The 14780-nt window shown below is 46.0% G+C and overlaps 4 protein-coding genes and 1 long non-coding RNA gene across 18 annotated transcripts in view; 3 read left to right on the top strand and 2 right to left on the bottom strand.

The window, feature by feature from the left end:
• The first annotated feature begins 953 nt into the window (after nt 1-953).
• On the top strand, nt 954-4420 carry cnbpa (CCHC-type zinc finger, nucleic acid binding protein a). Of its 3 annotated transcripts, none has more exons than XM_003963393.3 (5): nt 954-1079; nt 2694-2817; nt 2924-2989; nt 3092-3290; nt 3388-4420. In XM_003963393.3, the coding sequence occupies exons 2-5, from the start codon at nt 2697-2699 to the stop codon at nt 3503-3505; spliced, it is 504 nt and encodes a 167-aa protein (XP_003963442.1). In that variant the 5' UTR covers nt 954-1079; nt 2694-2696; the 3' UTR covers nt 3506-4420. The 3 variants fall into 3 exon arrangements, with proteins under 3 accessions (XP_003963442.1, XP_029689534.1, XP_029689535.1); XM_029833674.1 differs by having other exon boundaries at nt 3071-3290; XM_029833675.1 differs by having other exon boundaries at nt 988-1130; nt 3071-3290.
• A 430-nt stretch (nt 4421-4850) lies between these two features.
• zgc:77375 (cat eye syndrome candidate region 5 protein) lies at nt 4851-8134 on the top strand. Its single transcript, NM_001078590.1, is given in 10 exon segments — nt 4851-5023; nt 5511-5714; nt 5805-5917; nt 6075-6168; nt 6256-6289; nt 6373-6470; nt 6472-6547; nt 6635-6678; nt 6681-6823; nt 7179-8134. Coding segments are annotated over 10 exon segments (1320 nt in total). The 5' UTR covers nt 4851-4906; the 3' UTR covers nt 7576-8134.
• Nucleotides 8135-8211: 77 nt separating this feature from the next.
• On the bottom strand, nt 8212-9551 carry gp9 (glycoprotein IX platelet). 3 transcript variants are annotated; one of them, XM_003963405.3, is made up of 2 exons: nt 9311-9551; nt 8212-9089 (listed from the first exon to the last, which is right to left on the bottom strand). In XM_003963405.3, exon 2 carries the CDS (start codon nt 9086-9088, stop codon nt 8321-8323), a length of 768 nt encoding a protein of 255 aa, XP_003963454.1. In that variant the 5' UTR covers nt 9089; nt 9311-9551; the 3' UTR covers nt 8212-8320. The 3 variants fall into 3 exon arrangements, with proteins under 3 accessions (XP_003963454.1, XP_029689533.1, XP_011600864.1); XM_029833673.1 differs by having other exon boundaries at nt 8212-9111; nt 9330-9551; XM_011602562.2 differs by having other exon boundaries at nt 9330-9551.
• Nucleotides 9552-9568: 17 nt separating this feature from the next.
• LOC115249147 (uncharacterized) lies at nt 9569-11428 on the top strand. The gene is made up of 2 exons (XR_003887833.1): nt 9569-9881; nt 10549-11428. It is a non-coding gene; the product is annotated as an uncharacterized lncRNA (long non-coding RNA).
• Nucleotides 10827-14780, bottom strand: part of LOC101062232 (IQ motif and SEC7 domain-containing protein 1) — a 63788-nt gene continuing 59834 nt past the window's right edge. For 9 of the 10 annotated variants that reach the window (XM_011602563.2, XM_011602564.2, XM_029833669.1 and 6 more), the window contains one exon: nt 10827-13673. In XM_011602563.2, the coding sequence (XP_011600865.1) occupies nt 13137-13673 (537 nt within the window). In that variant the 3' untranslated portion in view covers nt 10827-13136. The remainder of the gene's footprint in view (nt 13674-14780) is intronic. The other variant, XM_011602568.2, reaches the window with a different exon arrangement.

Below are 14780 nucleotides of genomic sequence, written 5' to 3'. Positions count from 1 at the left end.
CGGCAGCGCTGTCTAGTAATACATTACACTTTCATTTTAAGTTTTTTGCTGCATGTTCTGGCTTATTCTCCCAGATTTGCATCACTGATTGTAGATAATGAGTGCATACAGTAGTAATAACAGGAGCAGTTTGGGAGGTTTGCAAAGCCACCTTAAGGCTGAAATGAAAGCCTCTTCCCCACTTATTGATCTGACGGAGCACTCAGGTCTGTAAGCTTAGATGCTGGCATCACCCATTATTGTCTCCAGCATTTATCAAATGATGCAATCGAGGCAAATTAATTAACAAAAATACATCAATGTCATGCAATATTATGTTCGGCAAGTTGGGAGTGTTGACTTTGGCTGTCCACTCCTGTTTGGGGAAATGTAGATTTGTACTTTTGAGGCGATAATAAAATAATAATTATGACACTGTTGTTGAGAAACTCTTCATGCTTTTGCATGTTATTGGGACTAATATATAGATAACTCATTCATTTCTTTGTTATATTTTGGCTTTTGTCTTTGAAATCTGTCACGAACAGGGAAATTTGCAAAATGGTCGCCAGGCTTTCGCCCAGCATAATTTTTTGAATGTTTTATATGATCTTTATCCGTAGTATAGAAAAAAAACAAAACGTTTCACATATTATCTTAGCTGAATGACGATGTTGTGGATCCGTTTCGACTTTAGTACAAAAACATAAACAACATGCATTTCCCTGTATCTGCCGCGTTGTTTGCCTCCTCAGTGGGCAAAGTCTATCGTGTCAATGCATTATTTTGGCTACAGGTGGTTTAATAGTGGCAGCAATATAGAACGTTTATGATAATAATCAAAATAGCACGACTCGAAAGGAGTCCTGTTGGAGGCAGTCGATTTATGGACGGCGTACAGACGACACACGTGATTGGTTGATTCCAGGAGGCGGTGTCCTAACACTCTCGTCTGTGATTGGCTGTTGACAGAGTATGTGACCAATGACCGCGCGAGTTTTTACTGGTTACTGTGAATGACAATTCAGGAACTGAAGCTCACACCGCATGTAGCGCAAAGAAGGAGGCGTAAACACTGAACTAGCTAGGTAGCAACAAAGGTAAGCAATTACCCAGCACGGACACAATTCACCTGGAAAAAATCCTACTAGGTTAGTCTCTAAAGAGTGATGTGTTTGTAGCCGTAATGCGAACGTGCAGAACTCGATATCTTTATTTAAACAAACGCATCGCGTTGGCCTGGTCTCGAAATGGAGTAGGCAACGATTCTGGCCTGTTAGCGGTAACTCGTCACAACGACTTTGGCGTGTTCACGTTGCGCGGGAAATTTTGTGCTAGCCTTTAATTCGCATCGATATCCTTCCAAAAGATCGCACCGCAGGCAAACACCGCAATACCCGTCCATCCGATAGTTTGTTCGGAGCAAAATGAGCTTTTTCGTCGACTGAACCGCGCTCTCTGTCGTGGTCGTGCTCAGCTCTGCTAGCATGTGTTAGCTAGCAGTGCTTGTGGTGTCTCGCGAGTGCGCAGGGAAAAAAATACCAACGTGACTAGGCCAGTGCTAGCATAGCTCCAACCTTTGGCATTTGATCCTTGTCTGCAAGCGTAAAAATACCCCCGAGTACGTTTACGAGCTTGTGTGCGTGGCAGACGTTTAGGCGAGGACGCTTTTCACCGCGTTGAATTATTTTATTCTCGCCAAAGAGGCCCGTTTCGCCATTTTAAAGGTATCAAAACACAACGTGATGTTGCTGCCCTTTGGAGTTAGCCTTTCAAGTTAGCGTGCAGTCGCTCGGGATCCCCCCTTTTCCAAAGCGGTGATCTACCACCACTATTTTAAGGTTACGTTGTCGATGAAAGATTTTAGTATCGCATCCCTCGCTGGTAGATTACCAACCCCTCGCCGCCGCCAGAGAGTTGTTAAATATTTAGCGCATCACAGGCGCATGAATAGAAAACGAGGCCTGGCCTCCAGTCTAATTTTGTTCTCTTCCTCATGATTTGATCTCCACGTTGTTGGTCCTCTGAAACGCAATTTTGTGGTCGCTAATGACGAGGGGGTCCCGCTATTCATTTGCTCGCATGCCCGACGACGTGTTTAGCCCCGTCAGCTAACCGAAGTTTGGCCTCAGCGTGTTGTCATTGACCAACTGGTGCTAGTTGGATCATCTGGTGGCCCTGCGTGCACGTTGGTGGGTGCACGTTGGTGCTCACACGAGTTGTGATATTAAGCAGCCTTCTTTCTTTTCCTCATCATTGACGCTGGGGACAAACTGCAAGCGTGGCATCAACAGCTGTTAGTTTACCGGGAGGCCATGAGTTGGGTTTATTCCTCGGGGTTTTATGCCATTGAATGGAAACCGCTTAGAATTGTAGCTGTGTACTTTGTTTCTCAAACTGCAGCTTTATAGTTTGATTCCTTTGAGCCATAATGGTGATATCCATGAAATCTGTGCATTACATGTGGTTATTGGTATTTAAATGTAATGAATTGGTTAGCGTGCTTAATCAGACACACTTTGAGGGGGCTTCATTTATATTTTGGTGTAGAAAAGCAAGATTCATCATTGGGAGTTAACCTTGTGTGATGTGAAAGCCTGATGGAACAAATAAACAACGTTTAAATGTAAAGCTTTGAATTAGCTGTCAGATTATCATTTGACACGTGTTTCCATTTAAATTGTGTATCTAATTACATTATTGTTATTTTAAAGATAATGGACTTGGGTGGCAACAACGAGTGCTTTGGATGCGGCCGCACTGGTCATTGGATCAAGGACTGTCCTAAATCCAGCGGTCCTCGTGGACGTGGCCCCAGAGGACGGGGGCGAGTAAAGGGTAAGACGAAAATCACACCTCGGCCGACTCCGTGTCGTGTTACACTGTTTACCTCTACAGCTGACGTCATTTTTACTTGTTTCACACGATTTGTGTGTCGTTACAGAGCAGTTCTGCTATCGATGCGGAGAGCACGGACACATCGCCAGGGACTGTGATCAGCCTGAAGACTGTAGGTGTTATGTTCAGTTTAAGTTCATTCATAGCAGTCATTCATACACTGTTTGGGATTTTCCCGTGTCGATTTTTTTAGATTGTGCTCTTTTCCCCACAGCATGCTACAACTGCCACAAGAGTGGCCACATTTCCCGGGACTGCAAGGAGCCCAAAAGGGAGCGGGAGCACCTGTGTTACAACTGCGGGAAAGCTGGCCACGTGGCCCGCGATTGCGAACATGCGAACGAGCAGAAGTGCTACTCCTGCGGCGAGTTTGGCCACATCCAGAAACTTTGCGATAAAGTGAAATGTTACAGGTGAGGCCGGTGTTTGCCGCGAGAGCCCGCCCCCACCCACGGGCTGTTTACATTCACCCTTGATGTTTAACCTAAACGGATGTCTCTTGTTACCCAGGTGTGGCGAGATCGGTCACGTTGCTGTGCAGTGCAGTAAAGCCAGTGAGACTAACTGCTACAACTGTGGAAAGGCCGGCCACGTGGCAAGAGACTGCACCATTGAAGCCAGCGCATAATCAGTGCCCTCTGTTGCCCCTCCGTTTTTTTTTCTCAGATTGATGGTTGGTTGTATTATTTTCTCTGAATCCTCTTTACTGGCCAAAGTATGGCTGACGGAGGCTAGTCCCAGGCCAGTGAGCCTCTCGAAATGTAATACAAAGAAAGGGGTGAAAAAAAAATCTTTCTGCATTCAATACAAAAAATGTTTTAGTTTGGTAGCAGTGTAATGTATAATGCTTTGTTAAAGATCCCCCTTTCCAAGCCACTGGTGTACAGAGGGACTCAACATATGGGAATCTATAGGACCTCGGAGCTTGTGGGTGAGAGTCTCAGTAAAACGAGATAGAAGAAGGGAGTAAATGGAAACTGAACTTCCATGTATGGTTATTTTGGTTTGTTTTAATGGGACACGAGTTGGCCAAGAGAGTAAAGACAAGGAAACATTTCATAACATGATACGTTTCAGCCCTACAAGCAGCTACAAGGGCGGTGACATGTATATCAGCCCTGCAAGCAACTAAACATGCTATAACTTTATGTTATATTGCTAAGGTATAACACATTTTGGAGGTATTAAAAGAATCATTCTTTTATACAAATCTGTTTACAATTTAAATATCAAGTTGTAACCCAAGGTAGATTCTTCCTTTAAAATGGCTTTGGAATTATTTTTTTCTTTTTTTTTTACCTTGGCGAAATGTAACATCATCAATGTAATGTCAGAACGGCAGAATTAGGAGTTATTTGGAATGAAAAATCTTTTCACAGAAATCAAAACGTTATTTTTGTACAATATCACTTAGTAGACTACTGTATAAATACCATTTGCTTGTACTCAGTTTTTAAGTCGGAAGGAAAGTGCAACTGAAGTCCTAGAAAATAGAAATGTAATTTTAAACTATCAATAAAGCTGGAGGAGCACGGGGAGAACATTTCTCTGGTCTGATTACTTTTTTCTTTGCATTTTTTGTACATTAACCACAACTAGAATATGCGCAACGTGTCGAAATCCTGGGGGCTTCTGCGGAATGAAGCCTTTCAAACGGGTCCTATTGTAAAAGGAGACAAATGGCGGAGTCTCCGGACCGAAAACCGGTTTCGTGAGTCGGGTTGAGAGCGCGCTGGTGTCCGTGAAGCGGCGCATTTGTCCGGGCTGTTGGCACGTTTGCGGAGGCGCAGAGCTCCACCTCGGACTCTAAAATGGCAGCGGGGGCTGCAGCAGTGCAGATGCTGCAGACCTTCGGCTCTTTCCGCCATCGAGACGCATCTGGAGGCCCCGCCCACTCGGCGCCTGACGTCACCGCTTTAGCCCAGTCGGCGTTCGAGCCGAGACAAACAAGCGGCCGGAACGAGCCGGCTTCATGTGGGCTCTTTTCATCAGCCTTTCCCTCCGTTCAACCCGGGGATAGTTAGAGGCCATGAGGGGGCTGCTGCCGTTCTGCCGGGGGCTCTACCGCCTCGGTGACCGGCGATCCAGGACGGCCACCGCTGTCGGTCCTCGGGTCGAGTTTTGCGGGGCCCAGAGCAGCTCGAAGGTACGGAGCCATCGTTCGGTTTCTGCCTCTTTAACGATGAGGACTCAGGTTACGGTTGCCCGCCAGGTTGTGCGCGGTGTCCCCGGTGTTACGAACTTCCCGGCACGGATGCTGCGGTTCGGATGGACGGGTCTGACACCGGGCGCAGCGGCGGCTCAAACGCTGTTTTTACGGCGCAAACAGGTCCGGAAAAACGCAAAGGAAGTCTCTTGAGCCGTTGCCGAATGGTTATTTATCATACTTTAGTGAGAATGGAACCAAACACCGTGCTGTGCCGTGTCTGGTTTCCTGTTATAGTTCCACTGGTTGGCAGGGGCCCGTATGTTGAAAGGGGAAAAAAAAGAATTAAGGGTCCACGTTGCGTCGGATCTGAGAAATAACTGCTAAAGTTGAACACGAATTCGGCCCTGCTCGGGCGTCTGATCCCAGCCTGTCAATCACATCCTTGCATGTTTGCTTCGGGTAACGTGTCTGGTTCCTCCTGCAGCCGCAGCCACGTTTCGGGCTGCTCTTTGACATCGATGGCGTGCTGGTGCGGGGAAGGCTGCCGATCCCCGCCGCTAGAAAGGCGTTCGAGAAGTTGGTTGACTCTCAGGGACAGTTCGTGGTGCCGGTAGTTTTTGTCACCAATGCTGGAAACTGCCTCCGACAGACAAAAGCCGATCAGCTCTCGCACATCTTAGGAGTCCCCGTGAGTTCTTAAATTGTCCGCTTCCGCGTTCAAATCCCCTGTACCCTCATTGAATTTAAGTTGTTTTTAAAACCACTGACCTATTTCTAGATAACCCAAGATCAGGTCATCATGTCCCACAGTCCCCTGCGAATGTTTAAGAGGTTGCATGATAAGTGTGTGCTGGTGTCGGGTCAGGGGCCTGTCCTGGAAATTGCCAAAAAGTATCCTGGAATGCTCAGCGCTGTTTAATTAGTACACTAGTAGCTTTCCTCTAACTTTAATTAGTTTGCATATTATCTGCAAAGCCATGATTATGATTCCACCAAATCTGACGTCCGGTTTTTGAAAACGCACTTGTCCTTAACGCCTGGTGTCCAGCCTGGGCTTCAACAATGTTGTCAGTATTGATATCCTGAGAGAATCTTTCCCACTTCTGGACATGGTCGATCACAACAGGAGGCCTAAACTGCCGGTGAGAGTTCTCAGAAACCTGCTTTCGTCAATAACACTAACGCGTTTGGATATGGATTAATGTTAGTATCTCATCTTTCTTTGAAAGTCCAATCCTGTTGGCAAGCTTCCGAACGTTGAAGGTAAGCAGCGAACGTCTCAGAGTCTGTTTATTTTTTCTCTCTTAAAGCCGCTGCTATTTTAAATGTTTAACACCTGATCGCAGCGGTGATTTTGTTCGGGGAGCCGGTTCGATGGGAAACCAACCTGCAGCTGATCATCGACATTTTGCTGACCAACGGCAACCTCGGCAGTGCCTACAACCCCCAAAACATGCCTCACCTCCCCCTGCTGGCCTGCAACATGGATCTCATGTGGATGGCCGAGGCGCAGTCTCCGCGGTAATCGTCAAACACCATTGCCGCCGCCGAAGGCTCGGTGAACCACAGCAGTCGTTTGAGATGCCTTCCTTGCTCGTGTCGCCTCAGGTTTGGTCACGGGACGTTTCTCGTTTGCCTGGAGAACATCTACAAGAAGATAACGGGCGAGGAACTGAAGTACGAAGCCCTCATGGGGAAACCCAGCGAACTCACTTACCACTTTGCAGAATACCTCATCAGAACCCAGGCGGTACAGAGGCAGTGGAAAATCCCCATTACCTCCCTTTATGCCATCGGGTAAGCTGAATTTGCTTTATTCCCATGTAATTATCGGAAAAAAGCAAGTTGGCGCCGTTTACAGCTGAATCATAAAGCCTTAGGCATTCCATACGATTGTAAAGTCTCTGCCTGTTGCGAGTAACAACACGCTTTTTCAACAGGTTTTAATCACAAGTACATCTATTGCGCTGCAATAGCTGCTTTATTTGTTCGTGTGCAAGGTTGTAAATACACCACTTCTTCCACCCCTTGTGAAAAACACACTTCCACGGGTATTAGACAGTTTGGGGTTTTGTCATGACGGCTGTTGACATGCACGATCTAAACTCACTTCCCTATAAACTCAGGCATCTTCCTCATTCTGACTCCTCAGCGATAACCTCATGACGGACATCTACGGCGCCAATCTATACAACCGCTATCTGGAGGATCGGATCTCTAGGAAGAACCCCAAAGCAATTGCCACGATGTTGGCTGCCACTGGGTCCACGACGTCTCTGTCGCAGGAGGAGGAGATAGACATTCTGGTGGAGAGCGAGCTGGCGCTTCCCTCCGCCACTTCCTGCAAGTCGGTCCTGGTCTGCACAGGGGTCTACAGCCCAGATGCAGAGGTGCCGCCCGACGCCAGTCAGTGCATCAAAGAGACCGTTTTCCACGGACACCGGGACTTCAGGTTCGACCCTGGCCTGGTGGAGCCAAACCACATTGTGCAGAACGTGGACGAAGCAGTGGACCTGATCTTTGAATGGGAGAAGTTTGTGCCTCAGTAGAGTTTTTGACCCAACAGGTATTGTGTGATCCTGGGCCTCCTTTTCGATTTAAAATACAAGCCTGTCGGGAGCCCAACACTGTGGATACTGTAATACTGACATACTGGACAATGGAAAAATAGTGTTCAACATTTATAGAAAGAAAAATGTGTAACTGTTACTGTCAACCAGCCTTATTTGACCTTTCTGTCTTTTAGATCAAGATACTGTTTTAGAACTTTGAAACCTCTTGTCTCTATATTTATTACACAGTTTTAAAGAAGCATACTCAGATAACATTTGTGTTTTTAATATCAAAGTGGTTCTTACCATTGTCATTTGTTTACCCATTTAAAATCTATGCATGATTATATGAGAGTAATACAGGTACTGTAAAAACTGTGCAATACTGTCCTCTGATAGTGTCCATCTGCATTGTCCTCTTGTCAGACCCCTCTCTGCACACCTTGGTCAAATATGCATACATTTGTTTTAATGCTCAAGGTTTTAACTCCAGAAACAAAGTTATAAGCTAACACTTGAGATACAACAATGCCAATTAAAAGTGTTGACTTCCCCACTTTTGAGCCAGTTCATTTTGTTTTTGAAGGAGTTTGTCCAATATGCGTGTTAGCTGTAAAGCTATCAGAAAATGTCCATGTGTTCATTGAGAAAGGAAGAAACAGGTTTCAGGGGACATTCTAAGTGGTTGAATGTCCCGCCCATCAAATACTAGCCCCGCCCTCTCACTGTTTCTATTTACCACTTACACTGTATAACGCTGCTCCTCAGGGACAGTTATTTTAATATTGTGCCTCCTTTGCAATGTGTCCAATACCTGTGGCAGTAACTCCAAGTTCAGAAGCGGCTTCTCTAGATCATCCACATAGAGGAGAGAGTCCGAATTCTGGCTGTCCATGGAAAACCTGGAGTTCACCCTCCTCCTGCGTTTGGGCCTCAGCGGCTGCAAGGCCACGGCGTCCAGCTCAGAATGTTTTTTGTGGATGTACAGCGTGATGGTGGACATTTTTGCCAGTCTCAGAATATAGGCCAGTAGAGCTATAAGAAAGCAAACTGCCACGGATATAACGATGTTGAACAAGCCGCAGGTAGAGTTTGCTTTTCCACAGGAAGTAAAGTAGTCATCGCTGAGGTCGCTGATCTCTGTGCGAGCCACCGAGCCTGGGCTGGCGCAGGTGGGTTGCTGAGGGACAAGAGCCATATTCTTCAGCAACCAGTTCCTCAGGTACTGGATTTTACAGTCACAGTGGAATGGGTTCCCAGACAGGGAAACCTTTTCCAGTCTGACCAGTTTGTCAAATAGGCCTGGAGTAACCGAAGTGAGCCGATTCTCCTGCATTAAAAGCTCCGTGGTGTCCGGGGGTAAACCAAACAGCTCGGTCAGGTTTGAAAAGCTGCAGTCCACCTTCAGGCCTGCAGGCGGGAGAGGGGAACATCGGCAAGGTGGCGCGGTGGAACGTGCACGTGACGTGGCGGCGAGGACGAGGACAGCAACAACCGAAGCCCAGAGCATCCTGCAGGGTCACAGGCCTGTTACTACGGGTCGAAACCGCCAGTTTGCACAAATCACACGGAGGTGTTAAACATCCAATAAGAGAGTTCTTCTTTAGTTAATGGTAAAAAAAAATAAAAATAATCAAGTTTAACCGATGGGTTGTCAGAACGCAAACACATACAGAGATAACAAAAACTAACATAGTTTCGCTTTTATGCAGTAATATAAACAAGGACCGACCTTTAAGAGACGAACACACCTGAAAGTGCTTCCTCATGCCGGTCATCTTGGAAATGTCATCGTCCCATTCAGTTTTAAGCATTTCAAAAGTCCGTTTCGAATCCGAGGCGCTGTCGTTTGGACCCGACCCGCTGTTAGAGTCGGAATAATCGCGAGCCACAGCGACGTTAGCGCGAGGAACGCACCAATAGCGCCGCGCGCTCGCCGCGCCTTCCGCGTGAAGGAAACCCATCTGCTCGCGGGCGATAAGAGCTAATCATTGGAATGGCGGGAGTTATCTGAAGTTGAGCCACGCTGGTTATTAGCGACGTCTGCAGCTGGGCCGGGACGCAGAGGGCCCAACCGCAGCTGTGGACCATGTGCAGCTTCAAAAATGTCTTTTATAAGCGGCATCTTCAGGCTCCTGCCTGCGTGGATGTGACGTTCTGGAGACATTTATGTGTTAGCTTCCATTTTCTGTCGTGTTGCTCGATTTAGGGAAGAGGCAGCACTTATTTTTACAGATGCATTTGAAGAGGGAATAGTGTCATCACCGTGTGCACGCGAGCTGCAGTGGACAACAATAAACCAGGTTTGTTTAAATGTTCATGTTTACCCAAGTGGAAATGTTGCTGGGAGGATTGATCGGTGATGGATAACTGGCAAAACATGCTGGAACGGAAAAACTGAATCGTCAGTGGAAAATATGCAGACGGCATTAAACAAATTGTTTCAGATTAGAAAGCTAATGGTGTGCATGTGTGTGCTGTGTAGCAGGTACACCTTTCACCCATAGGTGGTGTGATGGCACAGTTTTCCCTTTACAATCCTAACGCATCCCCTCCAGTGGCAACCATGCAGCACCATTGGGAACTATTCCAGAATCTGGAAAATGGAAGATATGAGAGCCTTTGGAATTAAAATAACATTTCTTCCTTCAGATTTGACCAAGTCTGCACAACACAGTAAAAAGACAAATGGCAGGCATACCATAAGTCATATTTGTTTATTTTGCGTTCTTAACAATGTCACAGTTGAAGTTTTACAATAACTGGGGTCTTTACGGACTCACTACTCACTGTACAAACAGAATGCACGTACTGTATAAATGAGGCCATTCGTGCCCTTTTCTAAAATGTGTCTCACGCCAGACCGAAGTACTCGCAGCAGGATGGTGTGTGTGTAAGAGAATGTGTCATAAGAGAGCTGGGTGCTAAATGGCAGCGGGCTTTCTAACAGTCTTGTTCTGATTTCTACAGCCAATGTCGGCCCACGCCAGCTGGAGATGATCGATATGTCGGCGTGTGACCCCTCTGATCCGTCGGTGAGGTGATGTCACACATCCTGATCTTAGCTGCAGATATCGGAATTGGTTCTATACACACTATGTACAGTTCTCGGATCCCCAGTCTTGGTCCCTTGTACAGATTTGTGACAAACTCCCTCTTTTCTTAAGCAGTTCATCGGGTTTGCACACATCAGAATCGCATATGTACACCGCGAAAAGCCCTCGGCAACAGAAGTGCATTTAGGTTTGTCATTTACACAAATGGCTTTGTTGATGAAATGCATGCTGAGCTTCAGTAACTACCAGCCAAACGTTGAACAAGAACACACCAAACATTAGGGAAACTCCAAATCAAAGAAAAACCGACACAAAAGAAGGAAAAAAAAAAATCATCGGCTGACGCATGCATTTTTTTTCTTCTTCCTGGCATCAGCTCACAGTGAAAAAGGACACGTGATGATCCATGCAGTGCATCGTTGGGGTACTTTTTCACAAAGAATGACCGTTGACATTTGAAGCACTACAACACACGGAAAATAAGAAAACAAACTGGGCTAACGTTGTCGAGACTTCCAGAGTTATAGTAAAGATACAAAACCAACGGAAAGACACATTCAGCTCATCAATGTCCCGCGTGTGACGTGTCCGTCCGTCTTTCTTAAACCGTGAGAGTAGATATGTGTGAGAATAATCTGTGTTCTCATGTTAAAATACATTTACAACCTGAATATTGGGACAAACAGTTTACTGTCACTAATTTATACACTAGAATAGACTCTATTTGTAGACTGTAGAAAGTTATTCTATACATATAACCTTTTTCTCTGTTCAGTTTGCATTTTGTGTCATTGCATTTCCTGAAAAAATGTTCTTCCACGTGTGCTTATCCAGCAAAATATTTCTGTTTAGCCCAAAGAGAAGCAGATTCCTTTTATTAAAATATATACACACATTCCTCTTCCCATTGTGACCTGTGTTATTAATTATTTATACTATTTCTAAGTGGGAAAATCTTTTTTTTTTTCCTTTTTTTTTTTTAACCTGAATCTCAGAAAACAGACTTCCACTCTCAGTTCAAGTCTCTGTTCTCTGAACATGATTGCACTTAAACTTGCTCTGGTAATACTGGTTTCTCATACAATGTGCAGAGGAACGCCTCACTCTAATAACAGAACATGCAAAAAAAAAAAAGAAAGAAAACTAAATCATTCACGAGACGTTCCACTGAACTCCGAGGTACCACTCGTAAGACCAAGAGACTCTGACAGGGGTCGCAATCAAACAAATAAATAATGGCAAGATGGAAAAATAACCTGGAAGGACAGCTTCATCTTGATGTACAACATCAGTACAAAGATATTGCACATATGATAGAGAAAAAAAAGGTGAAACTAAAAAAATACTTATTTTATTCTCTTTACACCTTGCAGGGGGGGTCTAAATAAGGCAAATTAAGATTTCAAAAGGTTTTTCAGATTTGAAGAGTCAGGAAGAGCAGCTATCGCATATGTTAAAGGCAACAGACTTGTGATTTTCAAGCATTCTTTGGATCCATTTTGTAACATGAACTCAAGTACATATTCAGACTGCCTGGTGCCACAGTTAATCTGCATTATTTTTCCCTTTTTAAAAAAAAAAAAACACAATGAAGAAATGAAAGCAAACGACTGATTCCTTCAATTGTGAGAGCTGACCTGAAAAGTCTGAGCTTTTGCAGCCCTCAGAATATGCAACAGCTGCCATCCAGGGGCTCCTTCACATCGGTTTGAAAGGCAAAAATCACAGGATATATTGTAAGCCGTGATGCACATGGGGGGTCCACTGCTTCCAGATCTACGTCGCATTACCATAACGTCAGCATAATACTGATAGAATTCATTTTTGCTGATAATAATTGTAAGTATAATCTTACAAATTACTTTACGCACAATATACTGTACATGAAGTCTTGACTAAATAGATTATGCATTATTAATTGGCACATTTATTAATGAGAGCTAGGAGACAACACATATAGCTGTCATCTACATTAAATACAGCACTAGAACTACAATGACTGAGACGGTCGACTCAGCTGCTTAACCTGTCCATGGAGTTAAGTTACCATGAAATGATTATATCGTCACTACATATGGAGCTCTACAGGAGGCGGCGACGCTCTGTTCATATGGCGGGCGGAGCTGCAAACCCAAAGAAGTCCTTTCCAAAAGTCTTGGACACAGGAAATGACGATAGCATCTTGAAAGAAACAGTCATCCTCCTTGTGATTAGGCTAGACAGGTTATGGAGAGGACAATAAACAGGGAGCGGCAGAGCCTCTTCCTGTACAGAACCCCCACAAAACCCTGATGGGGGCCAGGCCCTTAGCAGGCAAATTAGTTAAAGGCCCCTGGTGGAAGATTTGTGTCCAATTTCCGTCCTGCATATTAGTTGGACCTGGAGGTGAGATAAAAGGTGCCCGTGTGTCATCACAGCAGCAGTAGAACACAGTGGACAGGCCATAGAGTCGTGCTGTCAGCCCCTTTGGTGTCAACAGTTGTCCCTCCTCGTCCACCCTTGTCACACTACGGTACTGATGCCACTGTGTTTGGGTTTGGGTCCGCCAGTCCCTGAACCCGCTTGCTGGCTGTGATGGTGTGGAAGATGCTGGGGGTGCGGCGCGTGATGCGGATGCTGACTGTAGTGGCTGTGCTGTGGGTGCGAGTGTTGGTGCCCGTGCGAGGCGTAAGCGGGGTGCTGGTGGTACTGAGTGTGGGGGGGCGGGTGGTAGTGGTGGTGGTGGTGGTAGGGCGGCGGGTTTTGCGGGGCTTGGCAGTAGTGGGAATGGTGACCATGGTGTTGGGCCTGCACTGTGTGTGTGACTTGTGCTGTGTGGTGCAGGTTGGTCGGGTGGGGCTTGTGGGATATGAGGGTCGGGTGACCGGGCGGGGGCAGAGGAGAGTGGCTCTGGGACGATGGTTTCCCTCGCTTGCTGCCAAAAAGCGACCCCAGGATGGAAGTTGATGCCGGGTTAGGGACGGAGGGGTGGCCGCGGGGGGCGCCCTCGTGAGGCGTGGTGGCTCTTCGGCGCGTGTGCGGACTGCTAATGATGGACCCCTAGAGGCGGGAAAAAGAGGTAACAGCATGTCTGTCAGCGCTGCTAAACCTACAGCTACAAGCTACCAGCTTTTTGTATTGCAGATAAACAACTAGCAAAATGTTCATTATACATGCAAATGAGGAAATCAAAAAATGTTTTCATGGTATGCAGCAGCAACACCAGGAATAAAATTAGCCTCGACTGAAAGGAGCTCTGCTGTTAGGAAGTTAAGTGGCTTTAAATAGTAACAGAAGTGGCGTGGAGCGGGGGGGCATACGGAGCATAAATAATAACAGGAACAGGGGCAGAACAAGACAGTTATTCATCTTCATTGCAGTCAAAGTGCCAAACCCTCACACATGCAACTCGTTATAATCGATGAATGAAGAGCCTCCACATGCAGAGGGTGTGACAGGCAAACTCATCATCCACACATTAGCATTCGGCCGACAGTCAGGAGGAACTAAGCTCTTGTCTGCGAACTGCCTGGTCTCCCCCGCTACAAATGATCTTTGCAAACGTTTCCTTTTGGTTCATGCATCATCTACAAAGACCAGGGACATTGTGGAAAGATCAGCAGAAATCTGAAATTTTTCGGGATCCCAGCACGTGAACTCATGGGCACATGAAATGAGAGAAAAGATGGAGGAATGAAATCCAGGAAACCCATCAGTGAACCTCTGCCTGTGACGTCTACGTTACTCCCTGAACCTAGCAGCATTTATTTTTGAGAAGCCATGGATGAAGGGATAACCTACAACCCTGCAACAGAGAGAGAGAGAGAAAGATAGAGAGAGCGAACTAAACGAAAAAAGAAAAAAAACCCACGGGGATGTGATTGAATGACAGACAGAGACAGGCAACAGGGGCAGGGATCAGAGGTGGAATTAGTAGTGTCATGCTTGTCTGAAGATAGTGTGCGTAGTGGTCACATAACATGACCAAAAACAAAACAGGAGATCTCTGGCTTTCACAAAGTGGCAGGATTGGAGGCAGGCAACCCGTAACATGCACGCTAACGGAGGCAAGCAGGTTCGTACGGCATCCCAGAAGGAAAAAATAAATGTTCCAAACAAATGTTCTGAGTCTATGAAGCAAAAGGAGGTGTAAGACCAAAAATAAAT

This window comes from Takifugu rubripes, chromosome 3 (assembly GCF_901000725.2).
Source record: "Takifugu rubripes chromosome 3, fTakRub1.2, whole genome shotgun sequence".
In the NCBI taxonomy this organism is placed as follows: Eukaryota; Metazoa; Chordata; class Actinopteri; order Tetraodontiformes; family Tetraodontidae; genus Takifugu; species Takifugu rubripes.
The sequence above is the reverse complement of the archived record's forward strand: the minus strand, read 5'-3'. Positions and strand labels throughout refer to the sequence as shown.

Bases quoted from the DNA above. Each gene is read 5' to 3' on its own strand.
- cnbpa (XM_029833674.1), top strand. From the start codon at position 2,697: ATGGACTTGGGTGGCAACAACGAGTGCTTTGGATGCGGCCGCACTGGT. The intron at 2,818-2,923 runs GTAAGACGAAAA...GTGTCGTTACAG, and splicing joins AGGACGGGGGCGAGTAAAGG to AGCAGTTCTGCTATCGATGC. The intron at 2,990-3,070 runs GTAGGTGTTATG...CGATTTTTTTAG, and splicing joins CTGTGATCAGCCTGAAGACT to ATTGTGCTCTTTTCCCCACA.
- gp9 (XM_003963405.3), bottom strand. From the start codon at position 9,088: ATGCTCTGGGCTTCGGTTGTTGCTGTCCTCGTCCTCGCCGCCACGTCA.